The 17,541-nt window shown below is 36.6% G+C and overlaps 1 protein-coding gene across 3 annotated transcripts in view; it reads right to left on the bottom strand.

The window, feature by feature from the left end:
- Positions 1 to 17,541, bottom strand: part of ANO3 (anoctamin 3) — a 292,127-nt gene that overhangs the window by 124,591 nt on the left and 149,995 nt on the right. For all 3 annotated transcript variants that reach the window (XM_037040409.1, XM_037040410.1, XM_037040411.1), the window contains one exon: positions 6,874 to 6,992. In XM_037040409.1, the coding sequence (XP_036896304.1) occupies positions 6,874 to 6,992 (119 nt within the window). The remainder of the gene's footprint in view (positions 1 to 6,873; positions 6,993 to 17,541) is intronic.

The raw sequence follows: 17,541 nt of genomic DNA, 5'->3' as shown, positions 1-17,541 counted from the left end.
AATGCTACTTACTCTGGTGACCAGACTACCAAGGTAAAAACCCTGCCTTGCTCTTGTCTTGCCAGTGTAGTAAAGTAGAAAAGCCCCTTTGGAAAACAGAATCATCTTATTTTTAAGTTTAGCTCAGTCATTTACTAGCTACGCAAAATGTTAAAATGGGAATGATAATATGGTAATACTTATGAATTAAACTTAAGAAAACACAAACACCATAAAATTCTTAAATTATAAGCATTTCTCAGTGAAAAAGACCTGAAGATTTGTATACAGTTGGTACCAAACTCATATTGTTTTTGTAGCCACTTTCATATATAACCACACGGGGGGTTGGTTATCCTTCAAGTGCTTTGTTTGAGGACATTTCTATTTTTAATTTCATCTTTTATTCTTAAACATTTAAATGCTTTAATCCCTCCCATTCCTCACAAATTACAGTGTGAGAAACATCCTTCAACATAATTATTTGGGATAACATTTAATTACATTCTCCGGATAAATTCCTAGAGTGGGTCAAAGAGCAAGATTATTTTAAGGCTGGTAATGCTTATTGTCAAACTGTTTTCCAGAAAATTTGGATCAATATACACATCTACTAACAAGAAATAGAACGAAAAGTTTATAATGTAAATTCTAGATTTTATTTTGTATTAAAATGTTTTCTAATTCGGTTTAAAAGAGCATTGCTTACATTTGTATTTCTACGATTATTAGTACTGCTTATCATTTTACATGTTAAAATTATATTATTTTTCAATATTTTTACTCTTGAACTTTTTAAAATTTTTATTTATTTATTTATCTTTAGAGGGGAAGGAGAGAGGGAGAGAAACATCAATGTATGGTTGCCTTTCGTGCGTCCCCTGCTGGGAGTTGGCCTGCAACCCAGGCATGTGCCCTGACTGGGAATCGAACCGTGATCCTTTGGTTCGCAGGCCTGTGCTCAATCCACTGAGCTACACCAGCCAGGGCTACTCTTGAATTTATTAATTATATTATTATGTTATCTGTGCAGATTAAGAATATTAACCATCCTTACATACATGTATATTCCAGTACGTCAGCTCACTACCGAGTATTAAGTTTATATCTTACTTTAAATTTGATTGTAATTTTGATACTGATTAGCATGGAAATACTCAAATCTACTAAGCATTCCATGATTAATTTTATTGCTGATTTCCAAGACCCATTTTAAAAAGCCAATTTTAAAAAATTGTGATTTAAAAAAATGTTTATTTTTACATATTAATTTTGAATTTCATATCTATTGAGATCTTAAGCTCTTGTTAGAAGATGTGAGGTAGGCACCCAAAATGTTTTCATCCTCTCTGAATAACCGACTGGTTCTTGTGAGACATTCGCACGTTTTTTGAAGGACTAATATTTCATAACTGATTTACCTTCGTCATCACACACACACACACACACACACACACGTGCTTTTAAATTTAAACAATTCACAGATTATGTAGAATAATTCCGGAAAATCTTGTACTGAATCTTCTGGAAAATCTATACTAGAAGCAATTGACTGGCGCAAGGGGAAGGAGATGCCTCTGACGACACAGGGAGGACTATGGCCCCCTCGGTACCACAGACTCTGCCAACCAGACCAGGTATCCTCTGGGCTACTGGAAAAGGAATTTTCTTAAAACTAGGCAAGAAGATAAATGTAAAACACTGGCCAAAAGATGAATAAATCAAGATAATGTGCCATATGTCCCATGTTTTACATGAAAATCAAATACTAGGGTATCATTGCCCACAATGATATTACTGAACATAAAAATGCATCATTTTAAGTCCTAAAGTTAGCAAAGTATTAACATTTTTCTTTAGAAAATAACTACCTCAATAAATTGAGATAATTAACATTTGATTTCATGTATAATTTTGTCAATTAAAACAGCCATATAGGGTCAAGTTTAGTCCTTTATCTTGTAGTTCATCATCGTCTTCCTCCAACCGCTGAGAAAAATATGCACATACAGAATATGAATCCCTGTACATAATACAGAGTCAAAGAGCCACAGAGGCAAATAAAAGAGTTGCCAACACCCACATGGAAGATACATTATACAAAGCCACAGAGCCAGCTCCCTCTCACCTTCTCCACCAAATGACCAGTGTCTCCAGTCTTAACAGAAAGGTATTCCTGTTACCGAGTTAAAGATGAACACCATCTGCCAATTCACACAATCAAGGCCATTGAATGGCCTTGGGATTTCAAGTTAATGAACTGCTAAAATATTCATGCTAAGATTTTCCTAGTCCATAACCTCTTTTCTGCCTAATTTGATACCTAATTCTCAAACTCATTATTGGCAACATCTGTAGTCATTGTCGGCATCCTGAGAGATGGTAGCGGCAGAAAACTCTTCATGAAGCAGAAATCACGTGGATTCTACTTCACAGGTTTATTTTTTCCACACAGACTAACTGCAGACAGTCGTGCACACTATCCACTTCTACAGGCTCCACCAGGTGTGTAGAGCGTGGCTCTTTGGCAGAGAGAAGAATTCTGCGTCTGAGGATCATCCTGTTGACTAGAGGACCTTATCTTTAAGTGGACAGTGGACTGAATGACAGTGGACTGTTACTCACAGTGCTCTCTATATTACTATGTCCGAGAAAGCCAATCTCATTTTAACCCAAACTATGTTAAAGACAATCCCTCTATACTCAAGACTTTGCTTGCAGATAGCCCAAGAACTCCAGTTAATAAATTTATGAAACTGATTCTTTTGTTACATTACAAATTTGCTTTCTGGATTTCTATCCACAAAGGTGTGAGAAAACTTTTGGTCAAAATGTTGAACAGGAATAAACTTGCCTTTAAAAAATTAGTTCATTATTTTTATTGGATGTTTGTGACTGGGGCTAATTCTCTGTACAAATATAATAATCCTAACCACAATTAAAGGTAATCTTGGAATTTTGACCTACTTTAATGTTATTACCAAGAAAGCACTTTTGTAAACAGAATTTGAGAAATGGTAATTTCAGAAAGTTTAGATAGGTTGCCTAGATACCATGTAATTTAGGTTATGATATTTAAATATACTTGGGTTCTATAGAATTAAATGGATAATATGAGTACGATGTGAAAAACCCAGAGACGATTTTGCAAATATTCCCAGTAACTGATGAAAAATTCACCTTTTAATAGCAATCACTGATACCAGCCAACATGCTATCTTTTAACAGTTACAGTTGTCTCCATCAGCTGTTTCCGAGAAACAAACCAGTCCCACTTGTTATGGAGCTCAGGATTCTGTGGGTCGGCTGTCTCAGGTGGACTTTTTCACGAGTCTGTCTCTCCTGTTCTTTGTCACTGAATTTTTTTCCATATTTCTGCCTGAGGTGGGCAACTGGGCTCACCAAGCTCTGGCCCACGTGGTCTCACCCTCCTGCAGAATAGCCCTGACTTGTTCACACAGGGGAGGCAGAGTCCCAAGAGAGAGTGTGAGTGCAAGATCTTTAGAGTCTGAAGTTCAGCACTGGCACAGCTTCCATCTACAGCCGTCTCCTGGCCGACACAGGCCCAAGTGTCTCACCTCTTGATGGGTGGAGCTGTAGAGTCTTGTTGAAAATAGAGTGGACACAGCAAAAAAAAAAAAAAAAAAAAAAAGAAGTGCGGCCAATTTTCTTTTTAAATTTAAAATATCTTTATTCATTGATATGGTAAATACTGTCCCCTACTAAAAACAGTAACATTTGTCTTTCCATCTGGCAAGCTTAACTAGGAAATTCACCTGCCTTTTTCTTTCATATTATGTGTTGACATGACATAGGAAGCAGTATGCAAGAATACATCCAATAGGCATTATTAAATAATTGCACACAGATGGAGAATTTTGGATAAATGCTTAAAATTATCGATGGATATTCGATGTGGGCACATAGATAATCCATATACACCAATGAACTTGACAAAAGATGTGTTTGGTTGCTCTTATTTCCAGTAACAAACTTGCTTTCTGTGAATCTTCAAAGACCTAAGGCCAGGTCTTACAGATCCTGGAGAAGGACTTTCTTTTCTTGAATTTTCTCTAACTGATTTTTTTTGTGTGTTCTAGTAGCTGTTTGTTCTTTCAGTGATTTTACTGTTTTTAGTTTCTTCTTTATGTTCTTGTTTTGTTTTGTTTTTTATCCTTGTCAGGGTCTTATGGTCAATTTTCTATCTACTACAATGCTTCCAAGATATTTAAATATGGCTTCTATCATAAAAAGTCAGGGCAGCTAAATCTTGACTTATCCTATATTTAGTATCATCTCTGATTTCTAGAGCTCTTAGCGTTCTCTGTTTATATGCCTGTATCTGAACTGCATCTCAGCACCTGGACAGCAAAACCTGCTCTGTGTTTGCTGTCTTTCTCTGTCCTGTAGTGCCAAGCTTGGCACACAGCAGCTTCCAAAAAAAGAATATGTCTTACTACTTTATCAATATATAACATCATTATATTCAATCTTAATATTGCAGATGTTTTTCCATCTTTAAAATATGAAAAAAAATTAGTGTAATTAATTAACAAATGGTAAAAGTTCATAATTTGAAGCAAAGCATTCTAAAGATAAAATTTGTTATTCTGAAGATTAATTCCAAAACAATCTATGGTGCCTTACTATATTTAGCTTGCTAAATTATCAGAAGCAGTAAATACTTGATCACAATAAAAGTTCACCATGCAGACTCAAAATCATTCAGAAAATATTTATAGCAAAATAGGCATTTAACACTTTCTCCTTAATTTTATATTCTGAAGTTCAAGTTTCGTCAAAGTGAGGTTTGGGAAATGACTATTGTTGAACAGAAATGAAACGGAGGGTTTCATTGGTGGCGTGCAGTAAATTCTAGAGAAGCAGATATTTCAATTTTATTTAATTCTGGTTCCCTTTCTAATCATTTGAAGTGCGCCTTACTTGTCTTCCTGTTGGGGATATAGGGATCTTAAAGAAAAACATCCGTTTTTTCCTCAATTTTTCTTATAATTCCTTCTTTCAAGTCACTTGGAACAATGCTGTACAGGTAATAGACTCTAGACACCCACTGTGTTGATCAGATACAGAGGAAGACAAAGAAAACACGGGGAGATCCATCCCTGGTTTGTGAATATCCTGAGAAGTACAGGTACAAATTTGTGTGACTCCTTTAAATAAAACCAAAGAAGAATGAATACATTTATCATTGCATGTATTTATTAAAGTTTGGCCTCTTTAATAATAACATTTAACTTGTGCCATATTTATTCATTAATGATTTGGTGGTGCCTAAAAAAGGGGGTTGTGAAATTAATCCAAGCCAAAGCAAACATTACAGAGAATGTGATATATGAGGTCTGTCCAGAAAGAATCCAGCCATGTACTACGGAAATTGGAGACATTTATTGAAGAAGATACAAGATACAAGAAACATTGTACACAGGAAAATGAAGCCTCGCTCCCCTTCCAAGTAGGCACCTTGGGACCTCACACAGTTCTCCCAATAGCCATTAGCTGCTCTGTCGTATTTTCCTGAATCTCATCAACAGTCTGAAAGCTCTTCCCTTTGAAAGGTGGTTTTAGTTGTGAGAAAAGCCGGAAAAGTCGCAGGGCACCAAATCTGGGCTGTAGGGGGGCTGAGACACCTGGGTGATTTGATGTTTCAACAAAATACTCTGCAATAACATGATGTATGTGCAGGTGTGTTGTTGTAATGTAGCGGCCTATCACCAGTGGTCTACAGCTGCGGGCTTCTGAATCATCTGAGTAGTTTTCAGGAGGAATGTCCAAGCTTAACACAAAATTTGATGCAGACTGGTTGCTCTACTCACCCAGTCATTTTAAATGCAATGACCACACAGAGTACACACGCTCACTTAATGGTGTCTACCACTCCCACTGACTAGGACAGTGAGGTCATCATTGTTCACCCGTGTACAGTCCAGCCCACTCTCCTTGATGCCAGGTGACATCGATATTGTGCAAACTGTTCTCACTCTATTAACAATGGTTGGACTTTTTCCAGACAGACCTCATATTCACAAGTATGATTATTAGCCAGGTAGTGACAATGAAAGTTGTCATTCCTTGTATTAAACTGAAAATTTTACAAAGGCATTCCTATTTTAAGCAATAACAAACAAGAAAAACAATGAGCTTGAACTGAGCCAGGATCTGTGTTGGAACACTTCAAAAGGGTGTTGGACAACCTCAGATCCTTTAAGAGTCTGATTTTGAGAGATGGTGGGATTGTTCAAGTAAGGATTTTTTAAAAATGGAAACTTATCCTGGTTACTCACTGTTAATGAACTATAATTTTAGGGAGACATTGTCAGCCTCCGAGTTGTTATAAAAACCTGCTACAGAGTCAGCTTTCACTGTGCTCTGGATGCTTTCATATGGTTATTTCAGGTAGTTAGCGAAGAATTTTGTCAAGCAGACCATGTCATTCTGATTTTACAGACAGGTAAAACAAGGCTGAGAGAGTTTAGCTTGCTCAAGTTAACAAACTAGTAGGTAAAGGAATTGGGATTCAAAGCTTGGTCCATTTGATATGAAAATTCATGTATTCATTAAACCATGCTGCCTTTCAAAAAACGTGAAAAATGGTGGAATAATGAAAAAAATTATTCCATTTATTCTTTTTTAGGTCCCTTCTGTAAACAAGATACTGCTAAATAATTTTATATTTCAGAGTTCTAAAAATTCTGGTGTATAATAAGAGTAATGTAATATCTACACATTACTTTTGAATTTTGTATCCTCAGACATGTCTATTAAACTGTGTGTCCTCTCACACTCTCCAGCACAATGTAGATTACAGTTGAAAAATTAAAAGTTTTCAGAAGTTATGGCCTTCGAGGGGCTCGTTGCTAGTTTAATTTACATTACCTTTGGCAATCTTCTCCTGGATTCAGAATTATCTTTGGGAACAAAATCTTTAATGAGCCGAGAACGGTCATAATTAGCATGTTCTGATTCATCCAAGTAATCCTTATCTTTTCCTAGGGCTACAAAAGAGAAGAAGATAATTATATCCATTTTTATCCTTTTTTAAATTTTCGGTCTCTGTATATGTACTAATCTTGCCTTTTTTCACATTTTCCTAGTGCTCAGCCAAGTATAATTATCTTATGACCCATCCACCTAGTAAGCCAAAAAAATTAATAACATGAAAGCTTGCCTGTTAGTGGATTAATACTGACACTAGAGTAACTTTCATCAAAATTAAATGCATCTTGGGTATTTAACATACTTATATTTTTTAAAGTAAGATTAGAATTATGCACATTTTACTGGACACCACTGTTTTGAACTCGAAGTTTGAGATATTTGTAAAAATTCAGTAGCAAGAGATAGTACATACAAATATAGATATTTGTATGAATCCAATAATTTTTGAGCATTCATTTGATTAATTAAAAGCTGTGTACATTTGAGAATTGCTACCATATATTACAAGAAAAATTTAACAAAATAATGAGCAAGCTATAATCAATATCAAAGAGTATAACACACAAAATCTCTATGGTGGCTGTAAGAATTGTTGACACACTTCACAAAATTTATATACCCTATGATACAAATATCTCTTCACATTAAAAAAACAGATAGATTCATATATGTTTAAAATTTTTCAAATAAATGAAAATATTATGGAGACAGTTATTTTAAAAAACTGTTAATAAACTACTAAACACAAATCTGACATGGACAACTATATATAGTGCTTTAAAGAGTTCAATCATTGGACATAGGATTGTGGCAGAAAAAAAGGCAATTTTGATTATAAAACATATATTAATATCTTTATTAGTAAAGCTTAAAATCTGCTGTAATGTGTTATGCCATATAAAGCTAGTAATGTCAGGTTCTTAGCACTGGAATGAGCTAAGATTGGACAGGTCACACCATGTTTTAGGATATAATTAAATACTGATTATGTTAAAGTGCTCTAAGCACTTAGGGCTGTACCTTTACCTATTAATATAGCTAACACTGATCAATGGCTAACATTTACTGAGTACATACCAAAAGCCAGAAACTTTACGTACATTATTTTCTTGAATCCTTACAACAAATCTACAAAGTGAGTATAATTTTTGGAGACTAGTAACCCAACCCACTACGCTTTGACATTGTTTCTGGAAGTGCTGATTCTGACTAACGCGTAGCTTGTAGATGAATAGAATGTTGATGTGAGAATCCTAGTAACTAACTTCAAAAGTCACAGATTCCGATATTCAGATATTCATTCCTGCGAGATCTGAGGGGTTTGCTGACTTTCAACAGGAAAAACCAGGATGACGAAAACCAGATGACCCCCACAAGACCGTCACGTGACCAGCTTTAAGGTCCTTATCAGAATGGACTACACTGGTCTTTGTGTAGAAAACTTTTCAACTCCCTTCTCCTGATCTCATTATTCTGCCTCTCCTCTCCCACCTTATAAAAACCCATGCCTGTGCTAAGGTGTTAGGATGGCCTTTAAGACATGAGTCCCCCATCTTTTCAGGTGACTGGATACTTAAATCAGTTTCTTTAATTTACACCAGTATCTGTCTCTCGCATATTGGCTTTCAAAATGGCAGGCAGCTGGACCTGCATTTGGTTACATTTTTTAACCTACATTTAATAATAAACTAAAACATATGCAAATTAAGTAGCAAGCCAACGTCACTAAAGCAGCAAGGGGTGCATTCCGACTAGAAACATATCAAGATCTGACTTCAAAGCTGATGTCTGTGAGTAAACTATAATGTTTCCCCTAGATTTAGGTAAATTACATTTCATCCAGCCAATAATTATTCAACACCTACGACATACAAGGCATTCTTTTAAGAGTTGGAGTTCTAGCAGCAAACAGAACACTACCATCATGAAACATCCAAGTAAGAGCAAAAAAAAAACAATGTAGCAAATTAAGTGAAATATTAAGTATGCTTTGCGATCAGTGCATTGGAGAAAAATACAGCAGGGGAAAGATGCTAGTACAAAAGGTGAAAAATGTTAATATAGTACAGAGAATTGTGGTAACTTCTGAGCAAAGGCCAGATATGATACAGCAGTAAGGAGGGTGATGTAGCAGAATGAGAATTAATATTGGTTTTAGGCAACCCAAGTCAAAATCCTGGTTACATCATTAGTAGCCTAATGGCAGTGGGTCATTTATAGTTTATTAATCTGAAAATTATAAATATTATATCCTTTCATTCCAGGGAGTAGGAAGGACAATATATGTAACTTGAAAACATTAGGTACTGAAGAAATATATATTCCTCTTCTGTGGCCTTTCCCTAAATTCACAATTCTAGTGTTTAGGAATCTACCAAGTAAAATATGTAAAGTACGACTAATAAAAAAGCCATCTTCCTCCTAAGAACCCTGAAACACCAACCCAAAAGAACCTATGCACCCCGATGTTCATAGCAGCACAATTTACGATAGCCAAGAGTTGGAAGCAACCTAAATGCCCATCGGTCAATGACTGGATCAAAAAACTATGGTACATTTACACAATGGAATTCTATGCTGCAGAAAGGAAGAAGGAGCTCCTACCCTTTGTAACATCATGGATGGAACTGGAAAGCATTATGCTGAGCGAAATAAGCCAGGCAGTGAAAGACAAATACCATATGATATCACCTTTAACAGGAATCTAAACAACAAAACAAACAAGCAAGCAAAATATAGCCAAAGACACTGAAATACAGAACGTGCTGACAGGGTCCAGAGGGGAGAGGGGAGAGAATCACAGGGGAAAAGGGGAAGGACTCACATGAACAAGCATAAAGGACAATGGACAATAACTAAGGTGGGGGGCAGAGATGGGAGGGAGGTAGGGAGCACTGGAGGGGGGGCAGGGCTGGGATTACAAGAAAGAAAACTGTACTTGAACAAGAGTTAAATAAAAAAAAATAAAATAAAATAAAAAAGCCATCTTCCATTTTAAAGCCTAAGAGGATAGGACACAAAGTATTACCTTTAGTACACCAAGGAACAATTTAAAATTTCATTATAAATCCCTTTTATGTTCATCACTAATATGATTTATGATGAAAACTTGATTTGAGTGGGAATCCATTAGGTGTTCTAAATTTTGTTTGCGAACCGGCATTGGCTCAAAGCTCAAGGGGACCAATCAGTATAGCAGGCCATTATGTTTGCAACATAGAACTTAGGCCCATGTCTGGGAGTGTAATTTGAATAGCCAAATTATTACAGCTCAGTCAGTCTTCTTTAGTACAGTGCCATTTATTTCATTACTTCCTTACATTATATTATAACCGCTGGAGCATCTGGAAATGGATGAGGTAACTTTTGGGCAATGTTAAGTATGCATGAGTGATCTTATTAGCTGGTCTCCATTTACTCACAATTCTGCAACCTTCCTGTTGCTATTGATAGTGGGTTCCAGAGTGGCCAGAGTAGTTGAGGCTGAAGATTAGAATAATAATCATAATGGCCCAAGATTATGGTCATAGTTTATAATTTATATATTACCTCCCACATATATTCTTTTATTTACATCTAACACAACATCTTAATTCAGTTCTGCTCAAATAAGTTCTACTTACATTACAATAAGGAATCAAACCATATTATTGATTTTACAAGTCAGGAAATGGAGGCACAGACAGAATGTAGTTAGTAATAGAGCTAGGACCTGAAACTGTATCTTTGGACTGCTAATACATTCCATAATGTTTAAAATTATGATTTCACCAAAGTTTCCTGTAAGGAATAATTCTAATGGTCTATTCATGCATTACTCAGTGGTTAAAACATGATAATGAAGAGGCAGGTTTATTCCTTATAGTTCCTTTGTTGCCAACTTCTTCCTGACACTGTCCTTATTCTAAAGTCCTAACACTAGCCAGTCACAGAGAGGAGGTGAACTTGGTAAACCCCACCACTAAACAAATCCTGCAGATAAACTGCTTTCCACTGTGTCACTGTTTAAATCTATCCACGAGCATCCTTCCACACATTCACCCAGTCATCATTATCCAGCTATCCTTGAATAGATCGTATCTGCTAGGCAATATGAATAAGACAGATAGGAGGAGAACTTACTATCGCTTAGTGAATTGAATGGAAATAAAATCATATCCAAAGTGCTGTGATAACAGAAAGGAGGAAGCTTCTAAATGACTTTGAGTATTAGGAAGGATCCAAGTAACAGCAATGTTAAGAAAAAGCATTCTGCTACTTCTTAACAGTGATGATTATTGAGTCTTTAAATGCTCTACGAACAGGATTTTTCCACACAATTTAAGTGAAAATAAGGAACATAATCAAATCAGGTCCTGAGTGAGAAAAATAAGAAAGCACTGATTCCTAACAGGTGAGAAAATTCACATTGATGAATAACATCACAGGTCTCAAGGTAATGAATTCTACAGTAGACCTTCCAAAGGTATGTGGGCCAGTGTCCTCTTGGTCTTTCATGGATTCATCTGGCCTTCCACTGACCCTAAAATGTTCTTTGATTACCTACTACATGCCAGGTACTGTTTTTGATTCTGGGCTATTGGCATTAATGAGATTGACAAAGTCTTTGTCCTCTGGACACAGAAAGGGGGAGAAAAATAAATTGCATAATTTCAATAAATCACATGATCATTCTTACCTATTATGAATAAAAATAAATCAAGATTAGGAGACACAAAGTCAAGCTTATATGAATTTTCTTCCTATCAGCGTGGGGCCCTGGGATCACAGAAAACGTATTCTGAACAAGGAACAAAACAATTTGGATTGTTTGCAGCATTCTAAGCAAAAGGAAGCATTAGGAAATGGCCTAGAGGCTGCCAGGCCCAGGTGTCTTGTAAGAACTCAGAAGCCACAGTAAGGAGTTTACACGCAATGAGAAACATGGAGGGATCTGAGCAGAGAAACGATGAGATTTAATTTTCCTCGTACTAAAGCTCCCTGTAACTGCTATGTGTAGAACAGACGATCAGGAGTCCGGAGCTGGAGCGGAGACCAACCAGGACCTGTTGTTTGCACTCGCCTACCTAGAGGTGCAGGCAGACTGGCCCAGGGTGCAGCAGTGGGCACAGCACTGGCAGCAGGAAGCGGTGGGCAGTGTCAGACTCTAAATATAATTTCAGAATCGAGCCCAGACAACTGATTTAATACGTTTAATAAACAACTGAAAAGATTTACTGTGAGTATAAGGCAGTCGTAACTGGAAAAGTGTGCCATTTCAGTGCAATTCCCTTATTTCTATAATTCTTAAATAAACTGACATTAGTAGAAAGTCCTTGTTATGCCAAATTCAAAAGAAATATTGTTGGTGGAAATTGTCCAATATTATAGGACAAAAGCAGAATTACCATTTATTCATCTGAGCATAACTGTTTTGAGACCAATGAGAACTTCACCAATCTAGACCCTTACAGTTATAGAAAACAAACAAACGCCTTGACTGTCTAATATAAACCACTTCCTGAGGGAGTCGTTTCATAACAGTAGCGGAATGTTAATTTCACTGGATTAGATGACAGATGTATATAATGGTTGGTTGGACCCAAATTATGTTGGTTTTAGTGAGTCCTATTTACTTCATTTCAGCGTTACCTGATTCTACAGCACCATGGCTATGGACAGAATCAAATGTGGGTTACCTGTTTACATGAATTTCTCAGTCCTGGTTATTTTCTGGCATACTAACAAGAAAAAAGAGTGGGTGATACATAGTAGCAAGGCTTCTAGGATTGATGGACATGAGTATTGTCACACCAGAAATTCAAATTCATCGTTACATGGATCAACAATTTCCAGAATGATTGTGTGTGTCTGTATGAGTGTATGAGTGTATTTATGTGTTTGTGTCTCTGTGACTGGGAACATCTTGGGGACCATTTCACTGGGGTAAAGTGGTTCCCTGGCTCTGTGAGCCGCTCTATGAAAAGTAGAAACAAAAGGCTCAAAAATAATAAGAAGAACAAACAACCTGCGAACCAGACGATCATGGTTCAATTCCTAGTCAGGGCACATGCCTGGGTTGGAGGCCAGTTCCCGGCAGGGGACACACCAGAAGCAACCATACATCGATATTTCTCTCCCTCTCTCCTTCCCTTCCCCTCTAAAGATAAATAAATAAAATCTTTAAAAAAAGAACAAACAAAATTCTAAACCTCTCAACCTGATTAGCTTCTCCCTTCAATAGATTATCTCCAGGATATATTTTACCACACAATGTGGCCCCTCAGTCCATCTTTTCGCTGCTCTGATCCTGGTACCTACTAATACCTTGCAGAGCCAGGGCCCTATACATGTCACTGACCGCATTTCACCTTAGCAGTCTCGGTTCCTATTGTGGTGAGTGAGAGATAAGGCAGGCATTACGACTTCCTGAGTTAGAATCTCAGTTCTTTCTTGGCCATAAGGCATTTGCAAATTATTTTATTTCTCAGTGAATCCGATTCCTCTTCTGTAAGAAAAAGGCAGATAATAGTACCCGACTAAAAAGATCATTATGAGAACTGAGATAATGCAGGTAAAGAGTTGTGTAGTAAAAGTTCGGTAAATTATTGTTATTCCACTCTGCCATAAGAATGACGTTTTGGTTATAATAGGAACAGCTGGTTAGGGAAGATATATCTGAGACCAGCGAATTTGGTGTTGAAAGATAAGCTTACTGCCTAAATAAAGCAATGAACAGCTATTTGTTGAACCTCTATGATGATGTTCTTGCTAGGAGCTATGATGAAGCTCTGTCTCTTCATTTAATTCTACAATCTTGCAAAGTATGAATAATTAATCCCAATTTACAAATGAAATTACAGAGGCTCAGAGAAGTTAATAATATGCCATAGTCACACAGTTAATAGGTACAAGAATGGAGATTTGAGCAATGTCTGGCTGGGAAAACAGCATACTACAAATCTTGTCGTACAATCAAAGTGGAAATTCCAGCTCTGAACCAATAAACTATGAACAGTCTTTCCTCTATAGCTCTAATTTTGAACAATGAGAAATATCACTCCTCAATGAAATGCTGAAGACCTATAGTTCACTCTGTCACAGCATTAATATTCTCACTGGCAGTTCAAAGTAGTTCACTATAAAAAAGAAAAGCCATTAATTGGATATATCAGTCAGTTTGGTGATAAATACAGTCAGCTACAGCTTTACTCTCATCTTCATTATAAAAATGAACACCTCGTGTACTCTCATCTTCATTATAAAAATGAACACCTCGTGTACATGTTTTACATCCTCACAAAGCTATGATATTTCTCTAAATTGAATAAATGACAGAATGATGCTGGAAATGCTAAACTATTCAGTATGAGATACGATGCCTGGAGAGGCATAAGTGCAATCGAGTGTGTCACATAACTGAGATATATTGTACTAGAATTAAGGGGAGAAATGGAGATGGGGCATCAAATTATATTAATCATTTGGAGAAAATGGTGATATTTGTGATGGCAAGTTGTGAAAAACGAGAAGCCTGGGGCCGAATAGATAGGTCTGCTGCACTAGAATGACTGCTAGGCCATTAACGAGTGCTAATGCGGGGGAATTATTAGTGAACAGTGACATGTGAACATTCCGGACAAGGTTTTTGTTCTTTTTTTTTTTTTTTTACCAGAAAGCAACTAACAATAGTAACCTCTTTCAGAACTAATTACTATAGAAAAGACCTTTGTATTCTGAATGTATTTGTTCTCATTAAATGTTCTTTTTGACATTTTATATGAAATGAATCTGCTGGTGGTTGTCTTCCTTTAATTAGGAAGCTTAATAAGCCTGCACTGCTTCTCTGACACATGCACACACAAAAAAGAGTATTATAAGAAACATGACTAATTTCCTTTGTGAAAAATTGTAAACAGGTGGCTTAACAATGTCCTCATAGAGAAATCAAGATATGTGTTTTATGCTACAAATGTTGAACCCTGGCTACATGTAATATTTACCTGGGGAATACTTAAGACGACAGGTCTCAGGTGCATGCTCCAAAGCATTTAAAACTGATCCCCTGGCGCTGGGACCCAGGAAGTTCTAGAAGCCCCTGCATGACCTGAATGTGGAGCCAGGCTGAGAACCCTGGTGTAGGCGATGGAGCCGGGTCACCAGTTCGTTCACTAATGATAACGTCATTTATGCAGGTTATAAATAAATTCACTCCAAAGTTGTGAAATACGTTTAGAGGAAGATTATTATCACTTTTTGATAAAATCTGTCTTTTTCTCTGTGCTCAATTTATGAATAAGGAAAGGCCTAGTTCAAAGGTATGGATCATAGGCAAGTCCAGTGAGTGACAGGTTTTAACATACATCTCGCTCAACTAAAGAAAACCTAATGTGACAACAGAGAAAGGCCCAAGACGCATTTGAGTAAACTTGTTATTGTTATAGGAAAAATAAACTAATGGAGTATCAGGAGAGAATCTTACAGTATCAATATTATTCCAAATACTAGAGAACTATCAACTAGTTCCAAATTTTAGTTTTTGAAGACTATTTATAGATATGTGTGACATTTTTATTGAAATATGAGCAATTTTTCTACTTATCAAAAATGTTAATGTAAATATTTTTCTTTACATGTTCGTACCTATAAAAGTTTAGATGTTATCCAGAGAAAGAAAGAAAACACAAACAGCAAGAAGAATATAACAACCACAAATGATCTCACCATGTGAAAACTCCACTAGCTAGCATCCTGGCATATTTCTTTCTAGTTCTTTTCTAATACATTTAGAATTAGTCATTAAAATAAAAGGTCTACATTTATACTTAAGTTATTTTCTCTTCTATCAACATGCACTAAATGTTCAATAAATTTATTAACAGCTATGTGATACTCTAGCATGTAGATATTTTACCATTATTTTAACTATACCCCTATTACAAAAATCAATTTGCTTTCATTTCTAAGTTTGGTAATTACTGTAAACAGAGCTGTGAGAAAAGAAGTATGTTTTTTTTTAAGATTTTATTTATTTATCTTTAGAGTGGAAGGGGAGGAGCGAAGGAGAGAAATATCAATGTATGGTTGCCTCTTTTGAGTCCCCTGCTGGGAACTGGTCTGCAACCCAGGCATGTGCCCTGACTGGGAATCGAACCACGGTTCTTTGGTTTGCAGGCCCGCACTCAATCCACTGAGCTACACCAGCCAGGGCAAAAAGAAGTATGTTTTTCATTTTTTGATATATCTTGAAATAGATTTTTAGATGTAAAAATAAATGCCCCTAAAAGAAATGTTCTACAGGTTTCCTCATTTGGCCCACACAGTAAAACAACTCATCAAAGAGTCATTTACCAACTTGATAAAGAAGCAGAGTTGAAACCAGCTGAATAAAATTTAAACTTGTTTCTTTGTTGTTACTTCCCCTATAAGACTTTGTTAACGTGATATTAAAATAACTTTTAAAAAGTAAAAGCAGCCCTGGCTGGTGTAGCTCAGTGGATTGAGCATGGGCCTGTGAACCAGAGAATCACAGTTTAATTCCCAGTCAGGGCACTTGCCTGGGTTGCACGCCAGTTCCTGGCAGGGGACTCACGAGAGGCAACCATACATTGATATTTTTCTCCTTCTCTCCTTCCCTTCCTCTCTAAAGATAAATAAATAAAATCCTTTAAAGAACGTAAGAGCATACTGCACTTTTCTAGAGAAAAAAATCTGGTGGGCGAGTGCTGGCCGAGGGAGTAGCTCAGCTGAGAGTTTGTGCAGCAATGGGGGGGAGAGCATTTCTCCTCAGTGCAGTTCCTCGAGGTGTCTGGACTCAAACTGGCAAAATATACAGGGGCCGGGAGTGAGGATCAACAATGAAAACATGAAGAAAACTGAAAATCTGACAACAGCCCATGCACAAAGCAGCCTTTTCTCTAAAGAAATTCAAAGTGAGAGAGCAGTTAATGTGGGAATTGCCACTTTGCCGTAAGGTTCTCAATTCGACGTTGGCTGCGTCATCTGTGTAGTTGCTTCTTAGCCACTCACTCAAAAGTTAAGTCTGTCAGTTTCCAGGACATCTCCCCATATCCAAAACACTGAGTCAGCCTTCCTGGTCTGTCCATCTTAAATGTAAACAGGCAACTCAAGTTCATAAATTTTAGTAAATTCTATAGCCTAAAAGAGAACGACTAATTTAAACAAGCAGACAAACTGAGCCCTGAACAAATAGGCTAAAATTTAAAGAGCAAAGAAAAACGTAAGACAATCACAAGAGAGATTAGAGATCTATTCCTAAAATAAAATGGCATGCTCTAAAAGTTACATTCTAAGAATATAAAGAAATCCTGGAAATTAAATAACATATATGATTTTATACCACTCTCATCCCCCAACACATGTGTAAAGATATTTGGAAGAAAAATTTAGGAAATCTCCCAGATCCAAGATGGGAATCAAAAATCACAAGATAAAAAGAAATGCTTAACTTCTCACTGGACCTTCAGAAAGAGAGGAAGGAAAAAACAAAGGGGCGTAATTGCGGGAAAATCATACAGAAGTGAAAAGGAATTCTGAGACAAATTGAAAGGACATAAAACCTCTAGAGCAGGACGGATTAACCCACACACATGTGCACACACACAT

Source organism: Sturnira hondurensis, unplaced genomic scaffold (assembly GCF_014824575.4).
Source record: "Sturnira hondurensis isolate 20B ecotype Veracruz unplaced genomic scaffold, ASM1482457v3 Scaffold0002638, whole genome shotgun sequence".
NCBI lineage: Eukaryota > Metazoa > Chordata > Mammalia > Chiroptera > Phyllostomidae > Sturnira > Sturnira hondurensis.
This window is presented reverse-complemented; position numbering and strand designations above follow the sequence as displayed.